A 22,052-nucleotide genomic window follows, 5' to 3' on the forward strand; every position below is an offset into this window, starting at 1 on the left:
TTATTAAGTTTATAAGCCCAACTTTCTTTTTCCTTTTCGATGAATCATTTAGGTTATTTCATATAGATTTTCTTAACTAAATCCCTATTCAGAAATATTATTTTTACATCCATCTGATGTAACTCAAGATCATAATAAGCTACTAATGCCATTACGATTCTCAACGAGTCCTTTTTAGAAACTAGAGAAAAAGTCTCATTATAGTAGTCGATGTCTTTTTTCTGAAAAAAATCTTTAGCCACAAGTCTGACTTTATATCATTTAATATTACCCGTTGAGTCATGTTTTATCTTAAAGATCCATTTACAACCAACTCTTTTATAATTATTGAGTAATTCAATAAATTCCTAAACATTATTTTAGACCATTGATTTTAACTCTTCTTGCTTTGCATCATACTATTTTTCATAGTCGTTATTTTTTATGGCTTGTGAAAATAAAAAGGGGTCTCTTTTTATTTCTATATCATAATCTAATTCTTGTATATATACTACATAATCATCAGTAATTGTATATTTCCTTTTTCTTCTAGATCTTCTCAAAGCTATCAATTGTGATTGTTCTACAAGTTTATCAGTAGCGACATCAACATCATGCAAGAGTTCTCATTAATTTGAGGAACGACAATCTCTCAAATAAGAGATTATATAAAAGAATTAACCTGATCTCCTCGATATCAAGGTTAGAGAGAAGAGTTGAGAGTGACTTTGATCCCTCAACTATAATTTTTTTTCTTCTTGTTTAGTCTTTAAATGTCATGTTTATTTATAAGTAAGAGTAGAGGGTCTAGAATAAATAACTAGGAGAATTTCTCAATTTTAGAAAAAATAGAAGACAAAAAAAATTATTGAAGAAGCTTCGTTGTACTCAAATATCCCTCACCTATAGGAGATTTCCTCAAAATCTTATCTGCTATCTATCATGTCGCAAAGTAGAAAGACCGATGGTCTTGAAAGATATTTGCGAACTAAGATACTGTACGTGGCCATTTAACGGCCTCATATTGGATTCCACACTGGCTCTGCTCCAAAGCCTTGTTAGACCTGTCGTTCATTGCACACAATCTTCCAGGCTATTACTTTGCTGCTTCAATAATTCGTAAAAAAGATAATTAAAAATTAGATGGAAGAGATGTGAATTCATATGTAATTTTAGACTATATAAAGGCATCGAAATAAGCCCATTCTCTGTCTTTACCCATCGCCTCAGCCTCGATGGGAACCCTTTTCTACGACTCGGGTGAGATCCCTACCGTAGCGGCTACCTTTCTCGCAAGCACCGCAATGGTAGGTTGGGCTGCTCACTCTGCCTGCAGTCTGTGGAGTAAACCTCGATACGAATCGTCGATGCGACTTGGTGCTTCGGAAGATGGATTTCCGAAACGTGGAGTAAATCTTGATTTCGTGATGGCAAAGGAGAGAAGCCACATCCAAACCGTGAGATCGTCACTGCAAAATGCCAAAGGAACCATGCAATGGATCGCCAAGGACGTCGTCGTACAACAGACAGCGATCATACACCCTAAAAACAATGGCTCATCACAGCGCCCAACGATCAACGATGCGAAATGTCAAGAACACCATGTGATCACCGACGACAATGAAAAGAATCTGTAAAGAATGGTGATCTTTATATCAGACTTCGGCTAAGGAACCACTCGTAGCGATAACTGATAACAATGTTAAATCAGTGCAGTTTTGTCGTCTCCGATGGTGCCTGTTTATGCGAGAGAGATCTGTGCGGTCAATGATAGAAGAAGAAGGATTCCCAAACCAGACGAGTTGTTCTCGATGCCTCCTACATGGGAACAGAAACAGAGTTTGAGATTAACATTTCATAATCTTCAAAACGAGATCCTTTTTGACAGATGAAGTGGATCACACTTATAACACGAAAGAAACTTGCATCACATTCGACCAGCTGCGTCATGCCAATTTCGCATTCTTATCTTGATTGCCACATACGCTTTGTCGTACATCTTGTCCACCGTTGCAAAATAGAAGAGCCTCCAATCTTTCTTGAACAGCATGATCACGAACACACTCCATAAGCCGACCAAATATCCGAGCCCGGTACCAAAGTAAAATGACAGCACATGAGATCCTTGTTCGTACTCCTCCTCCGTCGAATCGACGTTGGGATCGTCGGAGCAACTCTTGGTCACCGGAGGTCCACAGAGATGGACATTTCCGATATAAATGGATGCATCCTCCAGCGTCCGAAGTTGATTCCCCGATGGAATCGCTCCCGATAGATTGTTGTAAGACAGATTCAAGTGGTTCAGAGAATTCAGCGCAGAAAAGCTTTGAGGAATGACTCCGGATAACTTATTGAATGACAGATCCAGAGTTTCCAATGATTTCATGGCACCAATTGCCGCTGGAATTTGGCCGACAAAATTGTTTCTTGATAGATTTAAAGTTTGGAGCATTGAAAGAGACCCAATTTCTATGGGGATTTCTCCTGTGAAATTATTATTTGAAAGATCTATAATGTTGACAAGGTAAAGAATGATTGAAAAATTATAATATCTTCCCTTTATAGTTAGAGCGATGCTATCATCATACTTGTCAAAAGGCAACAAAGCAGGGCGGTCCTTTACAAGGGGACTATAAAATACTCGTTTGTCTCGACGAGTCAAATGCGGTCTCGAACGAGTTGTAGCATTTAAATTGCCAAAGGAGTGTGGAATTGGCCCTGATAATTTATTATTAGCAAGGTCGATAACATGTAGATAAGCAAGTTGCCCAAGCTCTGCAGGAATGTTACCGGAAAACATATTTGAGCGTAGTCGGAGTACCTCTAGGTCTAGAAAATTTTGTGCAATCCATGTAGGTATGCTACCCGAGAATTTATTATTGCCAAGATCAAGAAAAACTAGTGCACTGCATTTTTTCAATGATGATGGAAGAAGCCCATGTAGTTTATTATTGTTTAAGTGGAAAGACTCAAGCCAAATCAAATTTTCAATAGAGCTGGGAATTTCTCCCGAAAGCTTATTATTTGCCAGATTAATGGAGGAAAAGTAGTTTGTCTCCTGCCAACACGAAGGGATTTCACCTGATATTTGGTTGCTCGATAGATCGAGAATATCAAGTCGATGACAGTTGCAGATAAAGGACGGTATGCTCCCGTTAATATGGTTACGTGAGAGATCCAAGATTCTCAATTCTAGTGTGGGAAAGATTGATGGCAATGATCCTGATAAAGAATTACAAGCCAGATTCAAATAACGCAAGTAAGATAGCAAAACCAAGGAAGTTGGCAAAGTGCCGTTAATTTGATTTTGGGAGAGATTTATAAAAGAAGCAGAGTTATTCCAAAACCAATCAGGCAAGACGTCCTCGATGCTTGTGTTCGACATATCCAAATATTTAATGGAGTTTTGTGAACGGAGCCATCTTGGAAACGCAGGACCCAACTTACAAGAACTCAGTTTAATGGATCGGAGTTGAAAAGGAGGAACCCAATTGTGGTCTATTGAGATGACTAGGGAGTTTTCGAATAGATCAAGCTCACTTAGTTTGGTTAAGTTAGCGAAATGGAGTTCAGACATGGTACCCTCCAGGGAATTACTAGACAGAGAAAGAATAGTGAGGTTGGAAAGCTTGCCGATCTCAATGGGTACGGGACCTGAAAGTGAATTTACGTTAAGATAAAGCTCTCCTAGACCAGTCAAATTCCCAATCTCAACAGGTATGGGACCTGAAAGTGAATTATCGTTAAGATAAAGCACTCCTAGACTAGTCAAATTCCCAATCCCAGCAGGTATGACTCCGAAGAGTGAATTATGATCAAGATAAAGCTTTCTTAGACCAGTCAAATTCCCAATCCCAGCAGGTATGGGTCCAAAGAGTGAATTATCACGCAGATCGATAAGTTTTAGACTATTACAAATTCCAATCTCAGTGGGCACGGGACCTGAAAGTGAATTATCACTAAGATGAAGTTCTCTTAGACCAGTCAATTTTCCAATCCCAGCAGATATGGCACCATGAAGCATAGAAGAACTGAGATCAAGATAAGAGAGGTTGTGGAGTTTCCATAGCCAGTTGGGGAAGGTGGAGTTGAAGAGGTTGCGATGGAGATCGAGAGTGGCCAGTGTCGTGAGGTTGACATGGGAAAGAGAAGAGTGGAGATTGGTGAGGCCACAGTCTTGTAAATGTAGCTCCTCTAGTGAGGACAACATGTTCACCGCTTGAAGCCAATTGTGGGAGGACATGGAAAGTTTCATTAAGCTCATGTCGAGGTATCTCAAGGAAGTGAGACGCGAGAGCCAGTGCAGGCCATCGATCGTTAAGTCATATAGTGAATTTAGGTCGAGATAGCGGAGCCTGGACAGGTTGCCCAGCTGGGGAGGAATGGCTCCGCTGAAGTTGGACGAGGAGAGGTCGAGATACGTCAACTCGGTAAGGGAACCCAAAAATTTCGGGATTTGGATCCCACCGAAGTCATTGTAGCTGAGGTTGAGGCGCTCCAAATGAGTTAGAAGGAGCAAGGATGGTCTGATCTCACCTCCGATAGACGTCTCATAGTTATAAGGGTTGGAATTCTGGAGGTTGAGCTCCACGACATGGCCGGTTCTGTTGTCACAAACCACCCCGCTCCATCTGCAGCAGTCTACTCGGCCTTGCCATGATGACAAACGGCTGGAAGGATCCTTGACGATGCCGGTTTTGAAGTCGAGGAGGGCGTCCCTCTCGCCCTCTACGCACCCCTTCGTCGTCGGCGTTGTTGCCGCCGTGAACAAAAGAATGCTCGTAAGCCAAAGCCCGAAAGAGTTGTGCCGTGGCACAGGGTGTGTGCTTCTGCTGCAAGAGGCCATGCTATTTGGTGAATGCATAGTGTACTGAGAGATGGCAGGCCGTGGAGGACAAGTCCATATATAGAGTCGCTGTGTGGGCGTGATGGCCCTCCCATCCCAGACTCCAGTGAAACGCGGAGATTGATGCGCTGGTGGCGATAGAGATAAATAAAGACTTGACTTATGTGGTATTTGACTCCTTCTGGTCCTGCATTGCATGATAGTGTACCTTAGTCAAACTTGGCTTCCACCCCGCCATTTAAACAAAGAAAGAGATTGGTACTGGATTTCAAACTTGAAACAGATGTTCTTCAACTTCACGCAACATCTGGCCTAACACCACCGTCAATCGATAATACTAGGGGTTGTCGTCCGCAATACCACCTCGTGTCGAATTATCGATTTCCCAACTTTAATATAGTTCATCTTTCTTAGGTTTTCTCATAAGCTTCTTGCATGTTTTTCTTCCACGTCGAGAAAGTAAAGAGGGTATTTTCCTGATCTTTTCTTTTTCAGAGTTTTCATTTACATCTTCGTTTCTCCTCAGGAGTTCTCACTCGGTATCTTATTTCATCATCGACGCATCTTAACTCTTTCACACGCAAGGAATATGACTTGTCCCACAGCCTCAAAAGCACTCAAATGCACCGAAACGACACATATGTTTTCCCTCGAAAGAAAATTGATGTTGCCACCTACACTAAATGCAACATCGATATCGGATGAGGTGTACATTATCCGTGTTGAAAGGGACCAAATCAAACAAACAATTATCATGGAGTTGCTATCAAAGAAGAAACAAATATGCAAGTTATCACCTATTTTCTTGGAATTGACAGGCAAATGGCGAGTCACAGGGTTCTTTATTACAACAAGAAGTTTCTCCCGCTTCGTACTTCATTTTAGGAACAATTGGGCTGCAGCAATTACAAAAGGGATGTAGATATTGTCACAGATTAAATTGATTGAACCCACATATACAATGCTTGACGGGGAAACAGTGATAGACCACAGAAACGCTTGAAAGGCCTCGGGATGCGGACATATGGTTTGATTTCAATAAGAACTCCCTGTCTCTGTTTTCACATAGACAGCCTGCAGCCTACCAGCCTTGTAAGGGGGCTATCAAATATCGCGAGAAGTGCCTAACATCATCGTCATCAAGTCGACATTTTAGTCTGCAAGTTAACGAAGACATAAAACTTCTAATGGAAGATAGGAGCAAAGTGATATACATATATTTTTAATGTAGAAGTATGAACACAAAATTCAAATAAATGAAGTGAAGCAAATGGGAATTCATTAACTTTTGAGTACGTCCCTTTTGAGTACTCAAACACATTATGTATAATACAATAACGTTACCTTCACTTTTGAGTACGTCTCTCTCCTTTATTGATCCTCCATCCGTTGATCTTTATCTTGATTGCCACACACGCTTTGTCATATAATCGATCAATCATTCGAAAATAAAACATCCTCCAATCTTCCTTAAATAGCATGATGATAAACACGCACCACTGTCCAACCAAATAACCGAGTGTGATGCCAAAGTAAAATGAAAAGGCATGAAATCCTTCTTCCTCCTCCTCGTATGTCGCATTGATATTTGTCTTCTCGAGGCAACTCTTGCTAACCGGAGGGCCACAAAGATTCGCATTACCGATGTAACTGGATGCTGCAAGTGTTTGAAGTTGATAACCCGATGGAATGGCTCCTGATAGATTGTTATAAGACAGATTCAAGTCACTCAGATAATTCAGGCCTGAAAAGCTTCGAGGAATGGATCCGGACAAGTCATTGAATGATAAGTCAAGAGTTTCCAGTGATTTCATTCCGCCAATAGTACTCGGAATCATACCTCCAATGCTATTTCTTGATAGATTTAAAGTTTGAAGTGCGTAAAGGTACCCGATCTCCGTGGGGATTGCTCCGGTCAGAGAATTATTTGAAAGGTCGATGCTCTTCACAAGATATAGAATAGACGAAAAGGTTACTTCTCGTCCCTTTGTAGATAGAGTTATGTTGTCTCGGAACGGAGACTTTATAGATAGAGTTATGCTTTCGCGGAACGGAGACAACTCCATGTCGGTCGTAAAAGTGGAAGACATCGACTTTGACATGGAAATTATGGCGCTGAAATTACCAAATGAGCGTGGTATGATCCCTGATAGCTTGTTATCGGCAAAGTCAATGATCTGAAGATTACTTAGTTGACCAAGCTGTGGCGGAATGTTGCCTGACAACATATTCGAGCGTAGCGACAGTACCTCCAGATATCGAAAGCTTTGTCCGATCCATGCCGGTATGTTGCCCCAAAAATGGTTGCGACCGAGGTCGATGACAGCTAACTGGCTACAACTTTGCAACGATGGTGGAAGATATCCATGGAGGCGGTTGTTATTCAGGTGCAAGGACCTGAGCTTGGTCAAGTTTCCGATGGAGTTAGGAATCTTTCCACCGAGCTTATTATTCGCCAGATTGATAAACCAAAGTTCATTTGCCTCTTGCCAACACCGAGGTATTTCTCCTGAGATTTGATTGTTCGACAGATCGAGGGCAGAGAGCAGCTGCAAAGTGCAGACGTAGGATGGTATACTCCCGTTAATATGGTTGTTTGAGAAGAACAAGTATTCCGACACCGGTGCAAAGGTCGATGGTAGCGGTCCTGAGAGAGCGTTGCTTGATAGATCCAGTGCTTGTAGGAGTGGTGGCGAAACAGGGATGAGACCTTGGAACAGATTAGAGCTCAAATTTAGGAACATCAAGTTGGTTAGACTCTCCAAGGATGCCGGCAGAGTACCGGAAATCTTGTTGTGGGACAGATTTATGACCATAATGGACGAGGAAGAAGAATTCCAGAACCAGTCAGGCAAAGTGTCCTCGATACTCGTGTTGACAAATTCAAATCCACGATGGATTCCTGTGAGCGCAGCCATCTGGGAAACGAAGGGCCCAGCTTACAGGAATCCAGACCGATTGTCTCGAGTTGGAAAGGTGGAATCCAGTCATGGCCTATTGCGATGTCCAAGGAGTTCCTGTACAAGTATAAGACATCTAGCTTGGCAAGGTTGGCGAGATGGAGTTCGGACATGGTACCTTTCAGGGAATTGAGGGAGAGATCAAGAGAGGTTAGGTTGGAAAGCTTGCCGATCTCAGGTGGTACGGATCCATAGAGAGAATTCTGACCCAAGTCGAGCGTTGTTAGAGCAGTCAAATTACCAATCTCGGCAGGTATGGGACCAGTGAGTCGATTGCCACTGAGGTGCAGCTCCTTGAGACGAGTCAAACTCCCAATCGCAGCAGGGATGCGGCCAGTGAGTGAGCAGTTGATCAGATATACCTGTGAGAGACTAGTCCGATTCCCTGCTTCCACTTGCATGGGACCTCTGAAGGAATTAAAGCTGAGGTCGATGCTTGTTAGACTCCTCGAACTCCAAATCTCCGCGGGGAGAGGACCAGAGAGTGAATTAGCGCTGAGGTCAAGCTGCGTCAGACGAGTCAATCTCCCGATCCCAGCAGGTAGCTCGCCATGCAACTTTGAATCGCCAAGAACAAGATAGGACAGGTTGCGGAGTTCTAGAAGCCAGTTGGGGAAGGTAGAGTTGAAGAGGTTGCCACAGAGATCGAGAATGGTCAACGTCGTGAGGTTGACATGGGAAAGAGAAGAGGGGAGGTCGGTGAGGCCACAGTATGGTAAATGTAGCTCCACCAGTGAGGACAACATGTTCACTGAGTGAAGCCAATCGTGGGAGGCCATGGAAAGGTTCACACCGCTCATGTCGAGGTATCTCAAGGAAGAGAGACGCGAGAGCCAGTGCAGGCGATCGCTCGATAAGCCATACGAATGGAGATCGAGCGAGCGGAGGCTGGACAGGTTGCCCAGCTGGGGCGGAATGGCTCCGCTGAAGTTGGACCAGGAGAGGTTGAGATACGTGAGCTTGGGGAAAGAGCCCAGGAAGGTGGGGATCGGTGACCCCCCGAAGTCATTGTGATTGAGATCCAAGCGATCCAAATGCGTTAAAGAGAGCAAGGACGGACTGATCTCACCCCGCAGAGCCGCCTGATTCGCCTCGACAGTCATGTCCTCCGAATTCTGGAGGTTGAGCTCCACGACGCGGCCTGTGGTGTCGTCGCACACCACGCCGTTCCATCTGCAGCAGTCTACTAGGCGACGCCACGAGGACATGCGGTGGGACGGATCTACGATGCGGGCTCTGAAGGTGAGGAGGGCGTCCCTCTCCACCTCAGTGCACCCCTTGGCCGACGCCGTGGTTGTGAGCACGAAGAGCAGAATGCTGGTGAGCCAGAGACGCGTGCTTCTCCTGGGATTGGCCATCTTTGATTGGTGAATGGCTACTTCTTTTATGGAGAAATCGCAGACGATGGAGGGCATGTATATATATTACACAGGAGGCGTCCGGTTGGCCAAAGGTCACACCTCGCATGCGAACAGCCACTGGGTCTGCATCCTGCATCTCATCCGTCCATCAGAGTGTGAGATGACATGAAGGGAAAGGTGAGACGTAGGATTGCAATGACCCGTTCGGATTAGAGAGTCCCGTTGGGTGTGGAAGATGGCCGATGTGACCTGAGAAGCTTTAAGTTCACGGGCGTAAGGGACGGGCGATGCTCCAGTAAATGTGGGGTGTCCCATCCGAAGACTAAGAGATATTTATCCTATCGCCACTTGGAATTTGTCCAACCTAAATGATTTTAGTTTGTCGATGAGTGAGCCATTCGCAATGCGGTGGTATCTTTCATGCTTACCTAATAAGTGACGCGAGATGATAAATAAAAATGTAACATAAAAAATAAATAAAAATGAAAATAAGAGAAACCAGCGATGTTATTTATGAGTTCTTCGTACCCAACACAAATAATTCAACGAGGGTGGAAATAAATGTTACTAATTACGTTTTATCGATAAGGACTTTTCAAAAACCTATGGGACGTATGTAAACGAATGCAATTATATCTATTTGTGTTACATAAATAATTTTAGAAATCAACTTTCCTCTATGAGCTTCCAGATTATAAATTTATCAAAAAATAAAATTTAATTTTACTTATTTTCTAAATGAGAGATCCTCAAACTATAAATAGCCAATGACTTTGAAATGTTCAAATAATTTTTTTTGATTTTTAATTTTTTTTGAAAAAACATTTGCTTTCGGACGGTCCCATCCTAAATATCTCTTTTGGTTGTTATTTTTTTTTCTTTTTTATTTCGATAGTGATAGTCTTGTTCATTATCATCTCATTTTTTAGTGGACATTATCAAGTCCCAGATGTTTTCTCGCATTCAGGAGATTCGATCTTCCATAACAAGCTTAATTGTTTATTCGCTCCTATTATTCATATCATCATGATCTTCGACGTTGCTTACCTCAAAAGCTCTCTTACATATATGCTCTTCATTCTTCATCACTCATCTTATGCAAAATCTATAGCTTTTCACTTTCTTTCTACCCTATCTCGTTATTTTTTATTTATCATTGTCACATTCATCACTCATCTTATGCAAAATCTATAGCTTTTCACTTTCTTTCTACCCTATCTCGTTATTTTTTATTTATCATTGTCACATCTTTCTCTTTTCTCGCATTCAATATCTATTGCTTTAAATCTATCATCATTTCAACCTCATATTCATCTTTGTCCGTCAAACCAACCTCCCCTTGAATTATACTTGCATCTAGCTTATCCATCATCCACGAAAGGTCATGGTGAAGACATAATTAAACTTATTGTCAAAGATTGAGTCATCATGAAAGTGAGACAATTTTAAGATAACCGACAATGCTCATATGATGAAGGAGGTGACGATGACCAAGAGGACCATGTCTCATATGAAAGGAGAAAAAACTATAAATAAGGGCGAGGAATATTTAGGATATTAAAAATAAATAAATAAATATTTCAAAATGAGGGTTTCATTGTAAAAGGAACTTAAAAACAGAGATGTTTTTAGAAAAATCACCCTTTGATTTTTCCTGTGCCTGAGAAATTATTGTGGTTGAATTTCTATTTATATATATATATATATATATATATATATATATATATATATATATATATATATATATATATATATGCTTTATTTTCTCCTCGAGTGTGGACACAGGACTAATTCATAGTCAATGCATCAATGTCGGAAAACATCTTCTTTTACATCAAATGCTGGAAGACCCATAGTGTAGTTGAACTTCAATATCAAGCGTCTGTTTTTGCCAGATCCGAATGCAGAACAACAAGTTTATGACTCTCGAAACATTTCGTGAAGCGAAGACTCTGTAGGCTGCAGCAGCATGGAGACCACGGGCACCACAGCAGAGGAGGAGGACATTATACTGGTGAGAGTACAACCTGACGGATTCAGAGATTAATTCTACTATATTTCCACGGAACCTTCCAAACGAAAACGAGTGCCGTCGCCATCAGGCTCCAAGGAAAGCGCGTGGAAAGAGTCCAACGGTAGCGCAGTTTAGCAAGATGAATCCACCCTCCCCGGGGAAGTCTTCCCTTCACTCCTTTTTCATGTCGATCTGGAAGAAACCAATGACTGATGGCCTCGAAAGAGATAGATTCCCGAAATGTGGAGTAAATCAGGCTTATAACACAGAAGAAACTTGCATCACATTCAACCGGCCTTCCTTTGATTGCTGCGTCATGTCAATTTCGCATTCTTATCTTGACTGCCACATACGCTTTGTCGTACATTTTGTCCACCGTTGCAAAATAGAAGAGCCTCCAATCTTTCTTGAACAGCATGATCACGAACACACTCCATAAGCCGACCAAATATTCGGATTAGAGAGTCCCGTTGGGTGTGGAAGATGGCCGATGTGACGTGAGAAGCTTTAACTTCACCGGCGTAGCGGACCGGTGATGCTCCAGTAAATGTGGGGTGTCCCATCCGAAGACTAAGAGATATTATCCTATCGCCACTTGGAATTAGTCCAACCTAAATGATTTTAGTTTGTCGATGAGTGTGTCATTCGCAACGTGGTGGTATCTATCATGCTTACCTCCTAATAAGTGACGCGAGATGATAAATAAAAATATAACATAAAAAAATAAATAAATAAAACACAAATAAAAATGAAAATAAGAAGAATCAACGATGTTATTTATGAGTTCTTGGTGCCCAACACAAATAATTCAATAAGGATGGAAATAAATGTTACTTAATTACGTTTTATCGATAAGGACATTTCAAAAACCTATAGGATGTATGTAAATGGATGCAGTTATATATATTTGTATTACATAAATAATTTCAGAAATCAATTTTCCTCGATGAGCTTCCCTTTCATCCTATCAGAAATTTGTCAAAAAAAAATAAAATTTAATTTTACTAATTTTCTAAATTATAGATCTTAAAAAATAAATGGCCACATTATAGACTTGAAATTTCCAAATAAATTTTATTTGATTTTGAATTTTTTTTCTCAAAAAACCTTTCTTTCTACATGTTTCCCATCTTCAATGTCTCTTTTGATTGTTAAAATCTTTTTTTTCTTTCTTTTTGGCATTTGTTATTGTTATCATTTCCTCCTTTGAGTTTTCTCTCTTTCATCATAATTTATGTCTTCGCTCTTATCATTCATCATAATTTTCAACTTTGTCTACTTTCAAAGCTCTCTTACAAATATGTTCTTCGTTCTCCGTTACTCATCCTACTCCAAATTTATAGTCTTTCATTTCATTATTATTATTTTATTTATTATGATCATCTCTTTTTCCTCCCTCACCTTCGACATTTATTGCTTTGACTCATCATCATTTCAGCCTCATTTTCTTCTTTGTCCATCAAATCAATCCCTAAATTATATTCGTATGCAGTTTATCAATCATTATGTCATGACAAAAACAAGAATAGATTTATTATCAAAGATTAAATCTTTGTGAAAGCGAAACAACTCAAAATTAATCGATAATACTCATCCAAAGGAGGACGTGACGATAACCTTGAACGCCACATCCCATATGAAAAGAGACACATATAACTGAGGAACATTTAGGATATTAAAAATAAATAAATATTCTAAAAATGAGGGTATCATTGCAAAAATAAAAATAAAGAGAGAGATATTTTTAGAAAAATCACCTTTGATTTTTCCTGGGCCTGAAAAATTATTGAGGTTGAATTTAATTTCTTATATATATATATATATATATATATATATATATATATATATATATATATATATATATATATATATATATGTATGTGTGTGTGTGTGTGTGTGTGCACAGGACTAATTTATAGTTAATGCATCAATGTCGGAAAACAACTTCTTTTACATATAATGCTGGAAGACCCATAGAGTAGTTGAACTTCTATATCAAACGTTTGTTTTTGCCAGATACGAATGCAGAACAACAAGTGCATGACTATCGAAACCTTTCGTGAAGCGAAGACTATGTAGGCTGCAGCAGCATGGAGAACACGGGCACCACAGCAGAGGAGGAGGACATTATAATGGTGAGAGCACAATCTGACGGATTCAGAGATTAATTCTACTATATTTCCATGGAACCGTCCAAACAAAAACGAGCGTCGTCGCCATCAGGCTGGAAGGGAAGCGCGTGGAATTAGTCCAACGGTCGTGCAGTTTAGTAAGATGAATCCACCCTCCCCGGGGAAGTCTTCCCTTCACTCCTTTTTCATGTCGATCTGGAAGAAAGCAATGATGACTGATGGCCTCGAAAGAGATAGATTTCCGAAATGTGGAGTAAATCAGGCTTATAACAAAAAAGAAACTTGCATCACATTCGACCGGCCTTCCTTTGATTGCTGCGTCATGTCAATTTCGCATTCTTATCCTGACTGCCACATACGCTTTGTCGTACATCTTGTCCACCGTTGCAAAATAGAAGAGCCTCCAATCTTTCTTGAACAGCATGACGACGAACACACTCCATAAGCCGACCAAATATCCGAGCCCGGTACCAAAGTAAAATGACAGCACATGAGATCCTTGTTTGTACTCCTCTTCTGTCGAATCGACGTTGGGATCGTCGGAGCAACTCTTGGTCACCGGAGGACCACAGAGATGGACATTTCCGATATAAATGGATGCATCCTCCAGCGTCTGAAGTTGATTCCCCGATGGAATCGCTCCCGATAGATTGTTGTAAGACAGATTCAAGTGGTTCAGAGAATTCAGCGCCGAAAAGCTTTCAGGAATGACTCCGGATAACTTATTGAATGATAGGTCCAGAGTTTCCAATGACTTCATATCGCCCATTGTTTTCGGAATCATGCCTTCAAAACTATTTCTCGACAAATTCAATGTTTGAAGCGCAAAAAGAGAACCGATTTCCGGAGGAATCACTCCGCTCAGATCATTGTTCGAAAGATCTATGCTCTTCACAAATCGGAGAATGGTGGAGAAGCTGAACTCATCGCCCTTGGTAACCAGAGATATACTCTCGCTTGCCACGAAAGAGGATAACACAAAATTCATAATGTTCGAAACCGTAGAAGCCATCGACTTCGACGCGGAGATCATCGCGCTGAAGTTGCCGAAAGAGTGCGGTACCGATCCCGATAGTCTGTTGTTGGAGAGATCGATGATTTGAAGATTACTAGATCGTCCAAGTTGCAGAGGAATATGGCCCGAAAACATATTTGAGCGCAGTAGGAGTACTTGCAGATTCCGTAAACTTTGTCCGATCCACGCTGGAATACTTCCCGAGAATTTGTTGTTGCCGAGATCAATGACAGCCAGCCGACTGCAATTTTTCAGCGACGAAGGAATACGTCCGAAGAGGCTGTTGTTGTTTAAGTGCAGGAACTGAAGGTTGCCCAAGTTTCCGATGGAGTCAGGAATCTTTCCTCGTAGCTTGTTGTTCGCCAGATTGACAAACAAAAGTTGTGATCCCTCCGGCCGACAACGCGGGATTTCTCCTGATATTTGATTGTTGGATAGATCAAGGGCATAAAGTTGCTGCAGGTCGCAGACGTAGGACGACGGTATGCTTCCATGAAGATAGTTGTGGGAGAGGAACAGGTAGCCCAACTGTGATGAGATGGTCGAGGGTAGCGATCCCGACAAAGAATTGCTGGACAAGTCCAGCGCTTGTAGGTTTGGTGGCAAAACAGGAATGCGACCTCGAAAGAGATTGGAGCTCAAATTCAAGAGCATCAAGGTGGCCATACTCTCCAAGGATGCCGGCAAAACTCCACCGATCTTATTGTGGGACAGATTTATGTCCATAATGGTGGAAGAAGAAGAATTCCAAAACCAATCAGGCAGTGTGTCTTCGATGCTTGTGTTGGACAGATCAATATCAGTGAGGAATTCCTGAGAACGGAGCCACCTGGGAAACGCGGGACCCAAGTCACAGGTATCAACTTTGATGGATTGAAGTTGAAAAGGGGGCACCCAGTCGTGGTCGAATCGGATGGTCAAAGGGTTGGCGTAAGCGTACAGGGCGACCAACTCGGTTAGGTTCACGAAATGGAGTTCGGACATGGTGCCCTCCAGGGAGTTATCGGAGAGATCAAGGGTGGAAAGGTCGGAAAGCTTGCCGATCTCAACCGGTATCAGTCCGGAGAGTGAATTATGACCCAAGTCGAGCTGCGTTACGCTGGACAGATTCCCAATCTCGGCAGGGATTCGACCAGAAAGTGAATTGCCGCTTAAGCGTAATTCCGTAAGACTGGTCAAGCGCCCAATCTCGGCAGGGATGGAACCAACGAGGAAGCACTGAACGAGGTTTAGCTGCGACAGACTTGTCGTGTTCCCGATTTGAGGTAGAAGGGGACTCGTAAATGAATTGTGGCTGAGATCAAGTGTGGTTAGACTGGCCAAACTCCAGAGATCGACAGGTATGGAACCGGAAAGCGAGTTGCCGCTAAGGTCGAGCTGCGCGAGACGAGTCAAGTTCCCAAACCCGGCAGGTACGGTGCCATACAATTCAGAATTGCTGATCGCGAGATAGGAGAGGCTACGGAGTTCAAAAAGCCAGCTGGGAAAGGTGGAGTTGAAGAAGTTGCCACGGAGATCGAGGGTGGTGAGAGCCGTGAGGTTGACGCGGGAAAGAGAGTCGGGGAGGGCAGTGAGACCACAGCCTGACAGATAGAGTTGTTGCAGGGAGGGCAGCTGGTTCACGGCTCGTAGCCAATCGGGAGAGGCCGTGCTGAGGTTCACAAAGTTCATTTGGAGGAATGTTAGAGAAGATAGACGCGAGAGCCACTGTAGGTCGTCCCCCGCGTCGATCCTTAAGTTGTACGAGGACAGCCTCAGATAGCGGAGGGTTGACAGGTTACCCAGCTGGGGAGGAATGGCTCCGCCGAAATTGGAATAAGAGAGATCCAGATATCTGAGTCTCCCAAAAGAACCCAAGAACTTGGGGATTCGGGCGCCGCCGAAGTCGTTCTGAGTGAGATTCAAGCGGCGCAAATGAGTTAGAGAAAGCAAAGATGGACCGATCTCACCCCCCAACACCGTCGAATTGTCGTAGTAAGCCTCCGCATTCTGGAGGTTGAGCTGCACGACGTGGCCCGTGGTGTTGTCGCACACCACGCCGCTCCATCTGCAGCAGTCCACTGGGCGACGCCACGAGGACAAGCGGCGGGATGGGTCGAGGATGCCGGCTTTGAAGGCGAGGAGGGCGTCCCTCTCCGCCTCCATGCACCCCCTCGTCGTCGTCACAAGCGTCAAGAACAGAACGCTCATTAGGCAAGAGCAGCTCAGCGACGAATGGGATGGGCTTCTCGTGTCGCCCATGCTCTTCGGTGAACGAATGACCAGTTGGTTGCAGGCGGCACAGTGGAGAACATGTATATATGAATATAATATATAGAATGTGGTAGGTTGAACCATTGCTCTCCGCGATTGCCAATGGATCCTCTTGTGAAATGATAGGTCCCTTCGTCTCCACCCGGCATCCCATGTGATCGAAGTAGTGACAAAGGATACATATTATAACGTGAGTGCTAATCTTTTTCGTCCTTTCGTCCAACTTGGGACTCCTAATCTAATGATCATGGAAGCGCAGCTGCCAAGAAGGACGCACACGGAGTTGAGGTCAAAAAAGCTCCGAAGGCTAAAATGGCTTCAGCAGTCGAGTCTCTTCCTAACTCTAAAGAACGGGCATAGCGTGTGCAAGGAATCCTGCAGGGGAGGACGAGAGTCCACAATGGTCCTCCCAATCGTGGAATGCCATATAGACTCACCGATCCTTGTCAAAGTTGACTCCGGTCGCCAAGCGGTTCGAGTCCCCCACCGCGTGCCTTCGAAGAAGCTTCCACGGCTGCTGCGAACGGACTCGAAGTGACTTCTCCATCCTTTCTTCATCTCCTACTTTTTGATGGACGAGACGTGTGAGACTGCTACGGAAATGCCCCAACGTTGACTCGGTCAGTCTTCCTTTTCCATAAGCACATGACGTGAAAGCATGACTGTTTACATTAAGCGCATAATACCGTGGGATTCTTATGGCGTTATCTTCAGCATAGGTGTTGGCCAAGTCTCAGGTCATCGGATTAATGATTGAATCGGTGGATCGAGATTTAATATTAGTTTAAAAATAATATAATATACTGTAATATATTAAAAATACAAAATATATAACATAATATTATAAAAATATTGTTTTATAATAATTCAATGCATTCTTCACAATAATATTATTACATTCAACAATTATGTTTCCATCGTCATAATACACACAATATTTACAAAGATGAAACCAAAAAGAAAAGAGAGAGAGAGAGTTTGAAAAGTAACCATTACATGATCTCTAACACGATGTCATCTTGCAAGATTCAAACTTATTATGGATACAACACACAAGATACTCCTATTACATTGACTTTTTATGGCGTCCTCACTCTCAATCACTTGTTAATCTATTAATTCTTATTTTGATGACAACATAAGCTTTATCATACATTTTATCAAACATCTGAAAATAGAAAACCCTCCAATTTTTCTTGAACAACATGATGATAAACACGCTCCATAATCCAACCAAATATCCGAGTATGATACTCAGATAATATGATGGCATAAAGGATCCGTCTTTGTTGTCTTCTTTTATCACATTGGTACTTTTAAGATCGTAGCAACTCTTGTTGAGGGGAGCTCCACATAGATATACATTGCCAATATAAATGGATGAGTCATTGAGTGTTTGTAGTTGATTTCCCGAAGGAATAACTCCTGATAGATTGTTGTAAGACAAATTCAAGTGATTCAGAGAATACAGGTCTGACAAGCTTTGAGGAATACCTCCGGATAACTTATTAAATGACAGGTCCAGAGTTTCCAATAATTTCATGCCACCAATTGTCGCTGGTATTTGACCGATAAGATTATTTCTTGATAGATTTAAAGTTTGGAGTGCCGAAAGAGACCCAATTTCTAATGGGATTTCTCCGGTCAAATTATTATTTGAAAAGTCTATAATATTGACAAGGTAAACAATGATCGAAAAGATGATACTTTTTCCCTTTATAGTTAAAGTGATGCTATCATCATAAGTGCCATCAAAATACGACAAAGCATAACGCGACAAAGAATAACGCGACAAAGCAGGGCGATCGGCTGCCAATGGTCTATAAACTATATGTTGGTCTAGACTAGTCAATTTTCGTTGCCTATAAGTTTTTGTTGCATTTAAATTACCAAAGGAGCGTGGAATTGGACCTGATAAATTATTATTAGCAAGGTCGATAATATGTAGATGATGAAGTTGTCCAAGCTCTATAGGAATATTACCAAAAAACATATTTGAGCATAGCCGGAGTACCTCTAGTTTTTGAAAGTTTTGTGCAATCCACGTAGGTATGCTACCTGAGAATTTATTATCGCCAAGATCAAGAAAAACTAGTCCACTGCAATGTTTCAATGACAACGGAAGATGCCCATGTAGACTATTATTGTTTAAGTGCAAAGACCGAAGCTGAGTCAACTTTTCAATAGAGCTAGGAATTTCTCCCGAGAGCTTATTATCTGCTAGATTAATGTAGAAAAGGAAGTTTGTCTCTTGCCAACACCAAGGGATTTCACCTGATATTTGGTTGCTCGATAGATCGAGGATACGAAGTTGTGTCAAGTTGCAGATAAATGATGGTATGTTCCCACTGATATGGTTATGTGAGAGATCCAACAGTTCCAATTCTAGTGGGAGAGAGATTGATGACAACGATCCCGAAAAGCAATTATTATACATATACAAATAACGCAAGTAAGGTGGCAAACGAGGAATAGGGCCTTCAAGCAAATTCATACTTAGTTTCAGAATGGCCAGGTTTGTCATATCCTCCAAGGAAGTTGGCAAAGTACCATTAATCTGATTTTGGGAGAGATTTATAGATGAAGCAGAATTATTCCAAAACCAATCAGGCAAGACGTCCTCGATGCTTGTGTTCGACATACCCAAATCCTCAATGGAGTTTTGTGAACGGAGCCATCTTGGAAATGCAGGCCCCAACTTACAAGACTTCAGTTGAATGGATCGGAGTTGAAAAGGAGGAACCCAATTATAGTCTACTGAGATGACTAGGGAGTTTTCAGATAGATCGAGCTCACTTAGTTTGGTTAAGCGAGCGAAATGGAGTTCAGACACGGTGCCCTCTAGGGAATTACTAGAGAGAGAAAGAATATTGAGGTTGGAAAGCTTGCCGATCTCAGTAGGTAACGATCCAGAGAGTAAATTATTCGTGAGATTGATAAGTTCTAGACTATTCAAATTTCCAATCTCAGTGGGTACGGGACCTGAAAGTGAATTATCACTAAGATGAAGTTCTCTTAGATCGGCCAAATTTCCAATCCCAGCGGGTATGGCACCATGAAACATAGAAAAACTGAGATCAAGATAAGAGAGTCTGTGGAGTTTCCATAGCCATTTGGGGATGGTGGAGTTGAAGAGGTTGTCACTGATGTCCAGAGTGGCCAGTGCTGTGAGGTTGACATGGGAAAGAGAAGAGGGGATGTCGGTGAGGCCACAGTCATGTAAATGTAGCTCCTCTAGTGAGGACAACATGTTCACTGCTTGAAGCCAATCGTGGGAGGCCATGGAAAGGTTCACAAAGCTCATGTCGAGGTATCTCAAGGAAGTGAGACGCGAGAGCCAGTGCAGGCCATCGGTCGACAAGTCATTGTGGCTGAGGTTGAGACGCTCCAAATGAGTTAGCAGGAGCAAGGATGGTCTGATCTCACCTCCGATAGACGTCTCATTGTTTAGATAGTCTGGATTGAGGTTAAGCTCCACGACATGGCCGGTTGTGTCGTCACAGACCACCCCGCTCCATCTGCAGCAGTCTACTCGGCCTCGCCATGATGACAAACGGCTGGAAGGATCCTTGACGATGCCGGTTTTGAAGTCGAGGAGGGCGTCCCTCTCGCCCTCTACGCACCCCTTCGTCGTCGGCGTTGTTGCCGCCGTGAACAAAAGAATGCTCGTAATCCAAAGCCCGAAAGAGTAGTGCCGAGGCACAGGGTGTGTGGTTCTGGTGCAAGAGGCCATGATGCTATTTGGTGAGTGCATAGTGTACTGAGAGATGGTAGGCGGTGGAGGACATGTATATATAGAGTGGGTGGTGTGCGGGCGTGATGGCCCTCCCATCCCCAACCCATCATAGACTCCTGTGAAACGTGAAGATTGATGCGCTGGTAGCGATAGGCAGATAAAAAGACTTGACTTCAGTGGGATTCGACTCCTGCTGGACCTGCAGTGCGTGCACCGTGTAGCTTACTCAAACTTGGTTTCTACCTCGCCTGGGTCCCAACAACGAAAGAGATTGGTACTGGATTTTAAACTTGAAAGATACGGCCATTTAATCGGACTTGTTGGATTGCGTAGAACGTCTCATTCGGCCCGAATGCGATAGTGTGGAAACTAATTCATGCCTCCCTCATTCCACACGGTTTGATTCTGATGTCCGCACATCGGAACGCATCATCTTCTTAGCCAAGATAAAATGTATGGAGGCGATGAATACCATATTCCAGGGGTCGGAATGACGCCACCACATGTCAAACGTCATCACGGAAGACAACGTGGATGAAGACTCCGACCCACCGCAAACGATTCCTCACCCAAGATAACACGGTAACCCATCGCTTTACATGTAGCGTCCTTCCGAAAGAGGGAGACTCAACGATGTTTGTAGCGGAACGCACGCTTCGCTTTCACACGTGTGGAAGTCTTTGTTGGGAACCCAAAGGCACGCAACAAATTGATTCGTTTGACACACAAGTGGTGAAGATGATGAGGATTTCCCACCATTTCTGTGATGAATTTTGTGGGGATTTGTCCCCACAGGAGCGAAAGAAATGGCTGCAATTTTTCTTTTCTTTTTATCTCTTTCGTTTTCTACAAAATTGCACTTGTTTTTATTCCCTTCAAAATTAATGATTTCGTACTTATTTAAATTTAACTTGATTATGCAATTCTTATTACCTAATCACCAATAAAGATATAGATTTACAACGCAAATGGATGGATCCCAAGTTGATTCCCCTATGCTTTTGTTCCCGAGAGATCATCCTGGCTAACACCCAAATGGACGGATGACATGCACTGAGCTACCTTCGAGATGTGGGTGACTCCGTCAGTTTTTTTGTACGTAAGCGTGCTTGTTTTTGTTAATGATTACTGGAGAAGTTTATATAGTTATTGATAAAAGAAAAAACAATATTAAATCTAGTATAATATACATGTGAAATCTGGAGTCACTGGATCTAATGACTGATCGAATTACGCATTCATTAATAATTTTTCAAAAATAAATTATAATATAATTGTATTTTATATTGAACATATAAAATATATGAATAGTTATAAAATATATGAAAAATAAATAATTGTATGATTTCATTCAATCGTTTGCTTGTTCCAGCATTTATCATCTATATGTGAGAGACCAAACCATTCCTTGGATCCATCCCTACTTGAAATCATCATACGACCATCTAATCAACATACCATTACTGCAGCCAATCATAGAAAAACCAAGATTGGTCGTATAATATTTGTAATATTTCCAAGCATCTAATGAACGAACGAAAAAAAAAAAAAAAAAAAAGCTTGAGATTGTACGTCACATACATAACCTTCAAAACATGAAGTAGAGATACTTGTACATATTAACCTCATCACAACCTTTAATTCATCGTCAACCTAACCGTAACTTTATGTAAGTATAAAATTTATAATATGTTATATTAAATATAGAAATATTTTTTTATGTCAAGATTAAAATTAAATAATTAGATCTAATTTT

General features: G+C 42.0%; 4 protein-coding genes across 4 annotated transcripts; all 4 read right to left on the reverse strand.

Moving 5' to 3' along the window:
• Positions 1 to 1,906: 1,906 nt before the first annotated feature.
• On the reverse strand, positions 1,907 to 4,825 carry LOC135666396 (receptor-like protein EIX2). The gene is made up of 2 exons (XM_065177957.1): positions 3,562 to 4,825; positions 1,907 to 2,463 (listed from the first exon to the last, which is right to left on the reverse strand). The coding sequence occupies exons 1-2, from the start codon at positions 4,823 to 4,825 to the stop codon at positions 1,907 to 1,909; spliced, it is 1,821 nt and encodes a 606-aa protein (XP_065034029.1).
• Positions 4,826 to 5,734: 909 nt separating this feature from the next.
• On the reverse strand, positions 5,735 to 9,179 carry LOC103988304 (receptor-like protein EIX1). The gene is made up of 2 exons (XM_065177961.1): positions 6,170 to 9,179; positions 5,735 to 5,982 (listed from the first exon to the last, which is right to left on the reverse strand). Exon 1 carries the CDS (start codon positions 9,141 to 9,143, stop codon positions 7,632 to 7,634), a length of 1,512 nt encoding a protein of 503 aa, XP_065034033.1. The 5' UTR covers positions 9,144 to 9,179; the 3' UTR covers positions 5,735 to 5,982; positions 6,170 to 7,631.
• Positions 9,180 to 13,617: 4,438 nt separating this feature from the next.
• On the reverse strand, positions 13,618 to 16,452 carry LOC135666397 (receptor-like protein EIX2). The gene has a single exon (XM_065177958.1). The coding sequence runs from the start codon at positions 16,450 to 16,452 to the stop codon at positions 13,618 to 13,620; it is 2,835 nt and encodes a 944-aa protein (XP_065034030.1).
• A 541-nt stretch (positions 16,453 to 16,993) lies between these two features.
• On the reverse strand, positions 16,994 to 20,293 carry LOC135666398 (receptor-like protein 37). The gene is made up of 2 exons (XM_065177959.1): positions 19,111 to 20,293; positions 16,994 to 17,190 (listed from the first exon to the last, which is right to left on the reverse strand). Exons 1-2 carry the CDS (start codon positions 20,291 to 20,293, stop codon positions 16,994 to 16,996), a joined length of 1,380 nt encoding a protein of 459 aa, XP_065034031.1.
• Between the last annotated feature and the right edge of the window lie 1,759 nt (positions 20,294 to 22,052).

Source organism: Musa acuminata, unplaced genomic scaffold (genome assembly GCF_036884655.1).
Source record: "Musa acuminata AAA Group cultivar baxijiao unplaced genomic scaffold, Cavendish_Baxijiao_AAA HiC_scaffold_1090, whole genome shotgun sequence".
NCBI lineage: Eukaryota > Viridiplantae > Streptophyta > Magnoliopsida > Zingiberales > Musaceae > Musa > Musa acuminata.

Bases quoted from the DNA above. Each gene is read 5' to 3' on its own strand.
- LOC135666396 (XM_065177957.1), bottom strand. From the start codon at position 4,825: ATGGCCTCTTGCAGCAGAAGCACACACCCTGTGCCACGGCACAACTCT. The intron at 2,464-3,561 runs GTACCATGTCTG...ATAATTTCACAG, and splicing joins GTCTAGTAATTCCCTGGAGG to GAGAAATCCCCATAGAAATT.
- LOC103988304 (XM_065177961.1), bottom strand. From the start codon at position 9,143: ATGGCCAATCCCAGGAGAAGCACGCGTCTCTGGCTCACCAGCATTCTG.
- LOC135666398 (XM_065177959.1), bottom strand. From the start codon at position 20,293: ATGGCCTCTTGCACCAGAACCACACACCCTGTGCCTCGGCACTACTCT. The intron at 17,191-19,110 runs GTACTTTGCCAA...CTTATGGAAAAG, and splicing joins CTCCCAAAATCAGATTAATG to GAAGACTGACCGAGTCAACG.
- LOC135666397 (XM_065177958.1), bottom strand. From the start codon at position 16,452: ATGGAGGCGGAGAGGGACGCCCTCCTCGCCTTCAAAGCCGGCATCCTC.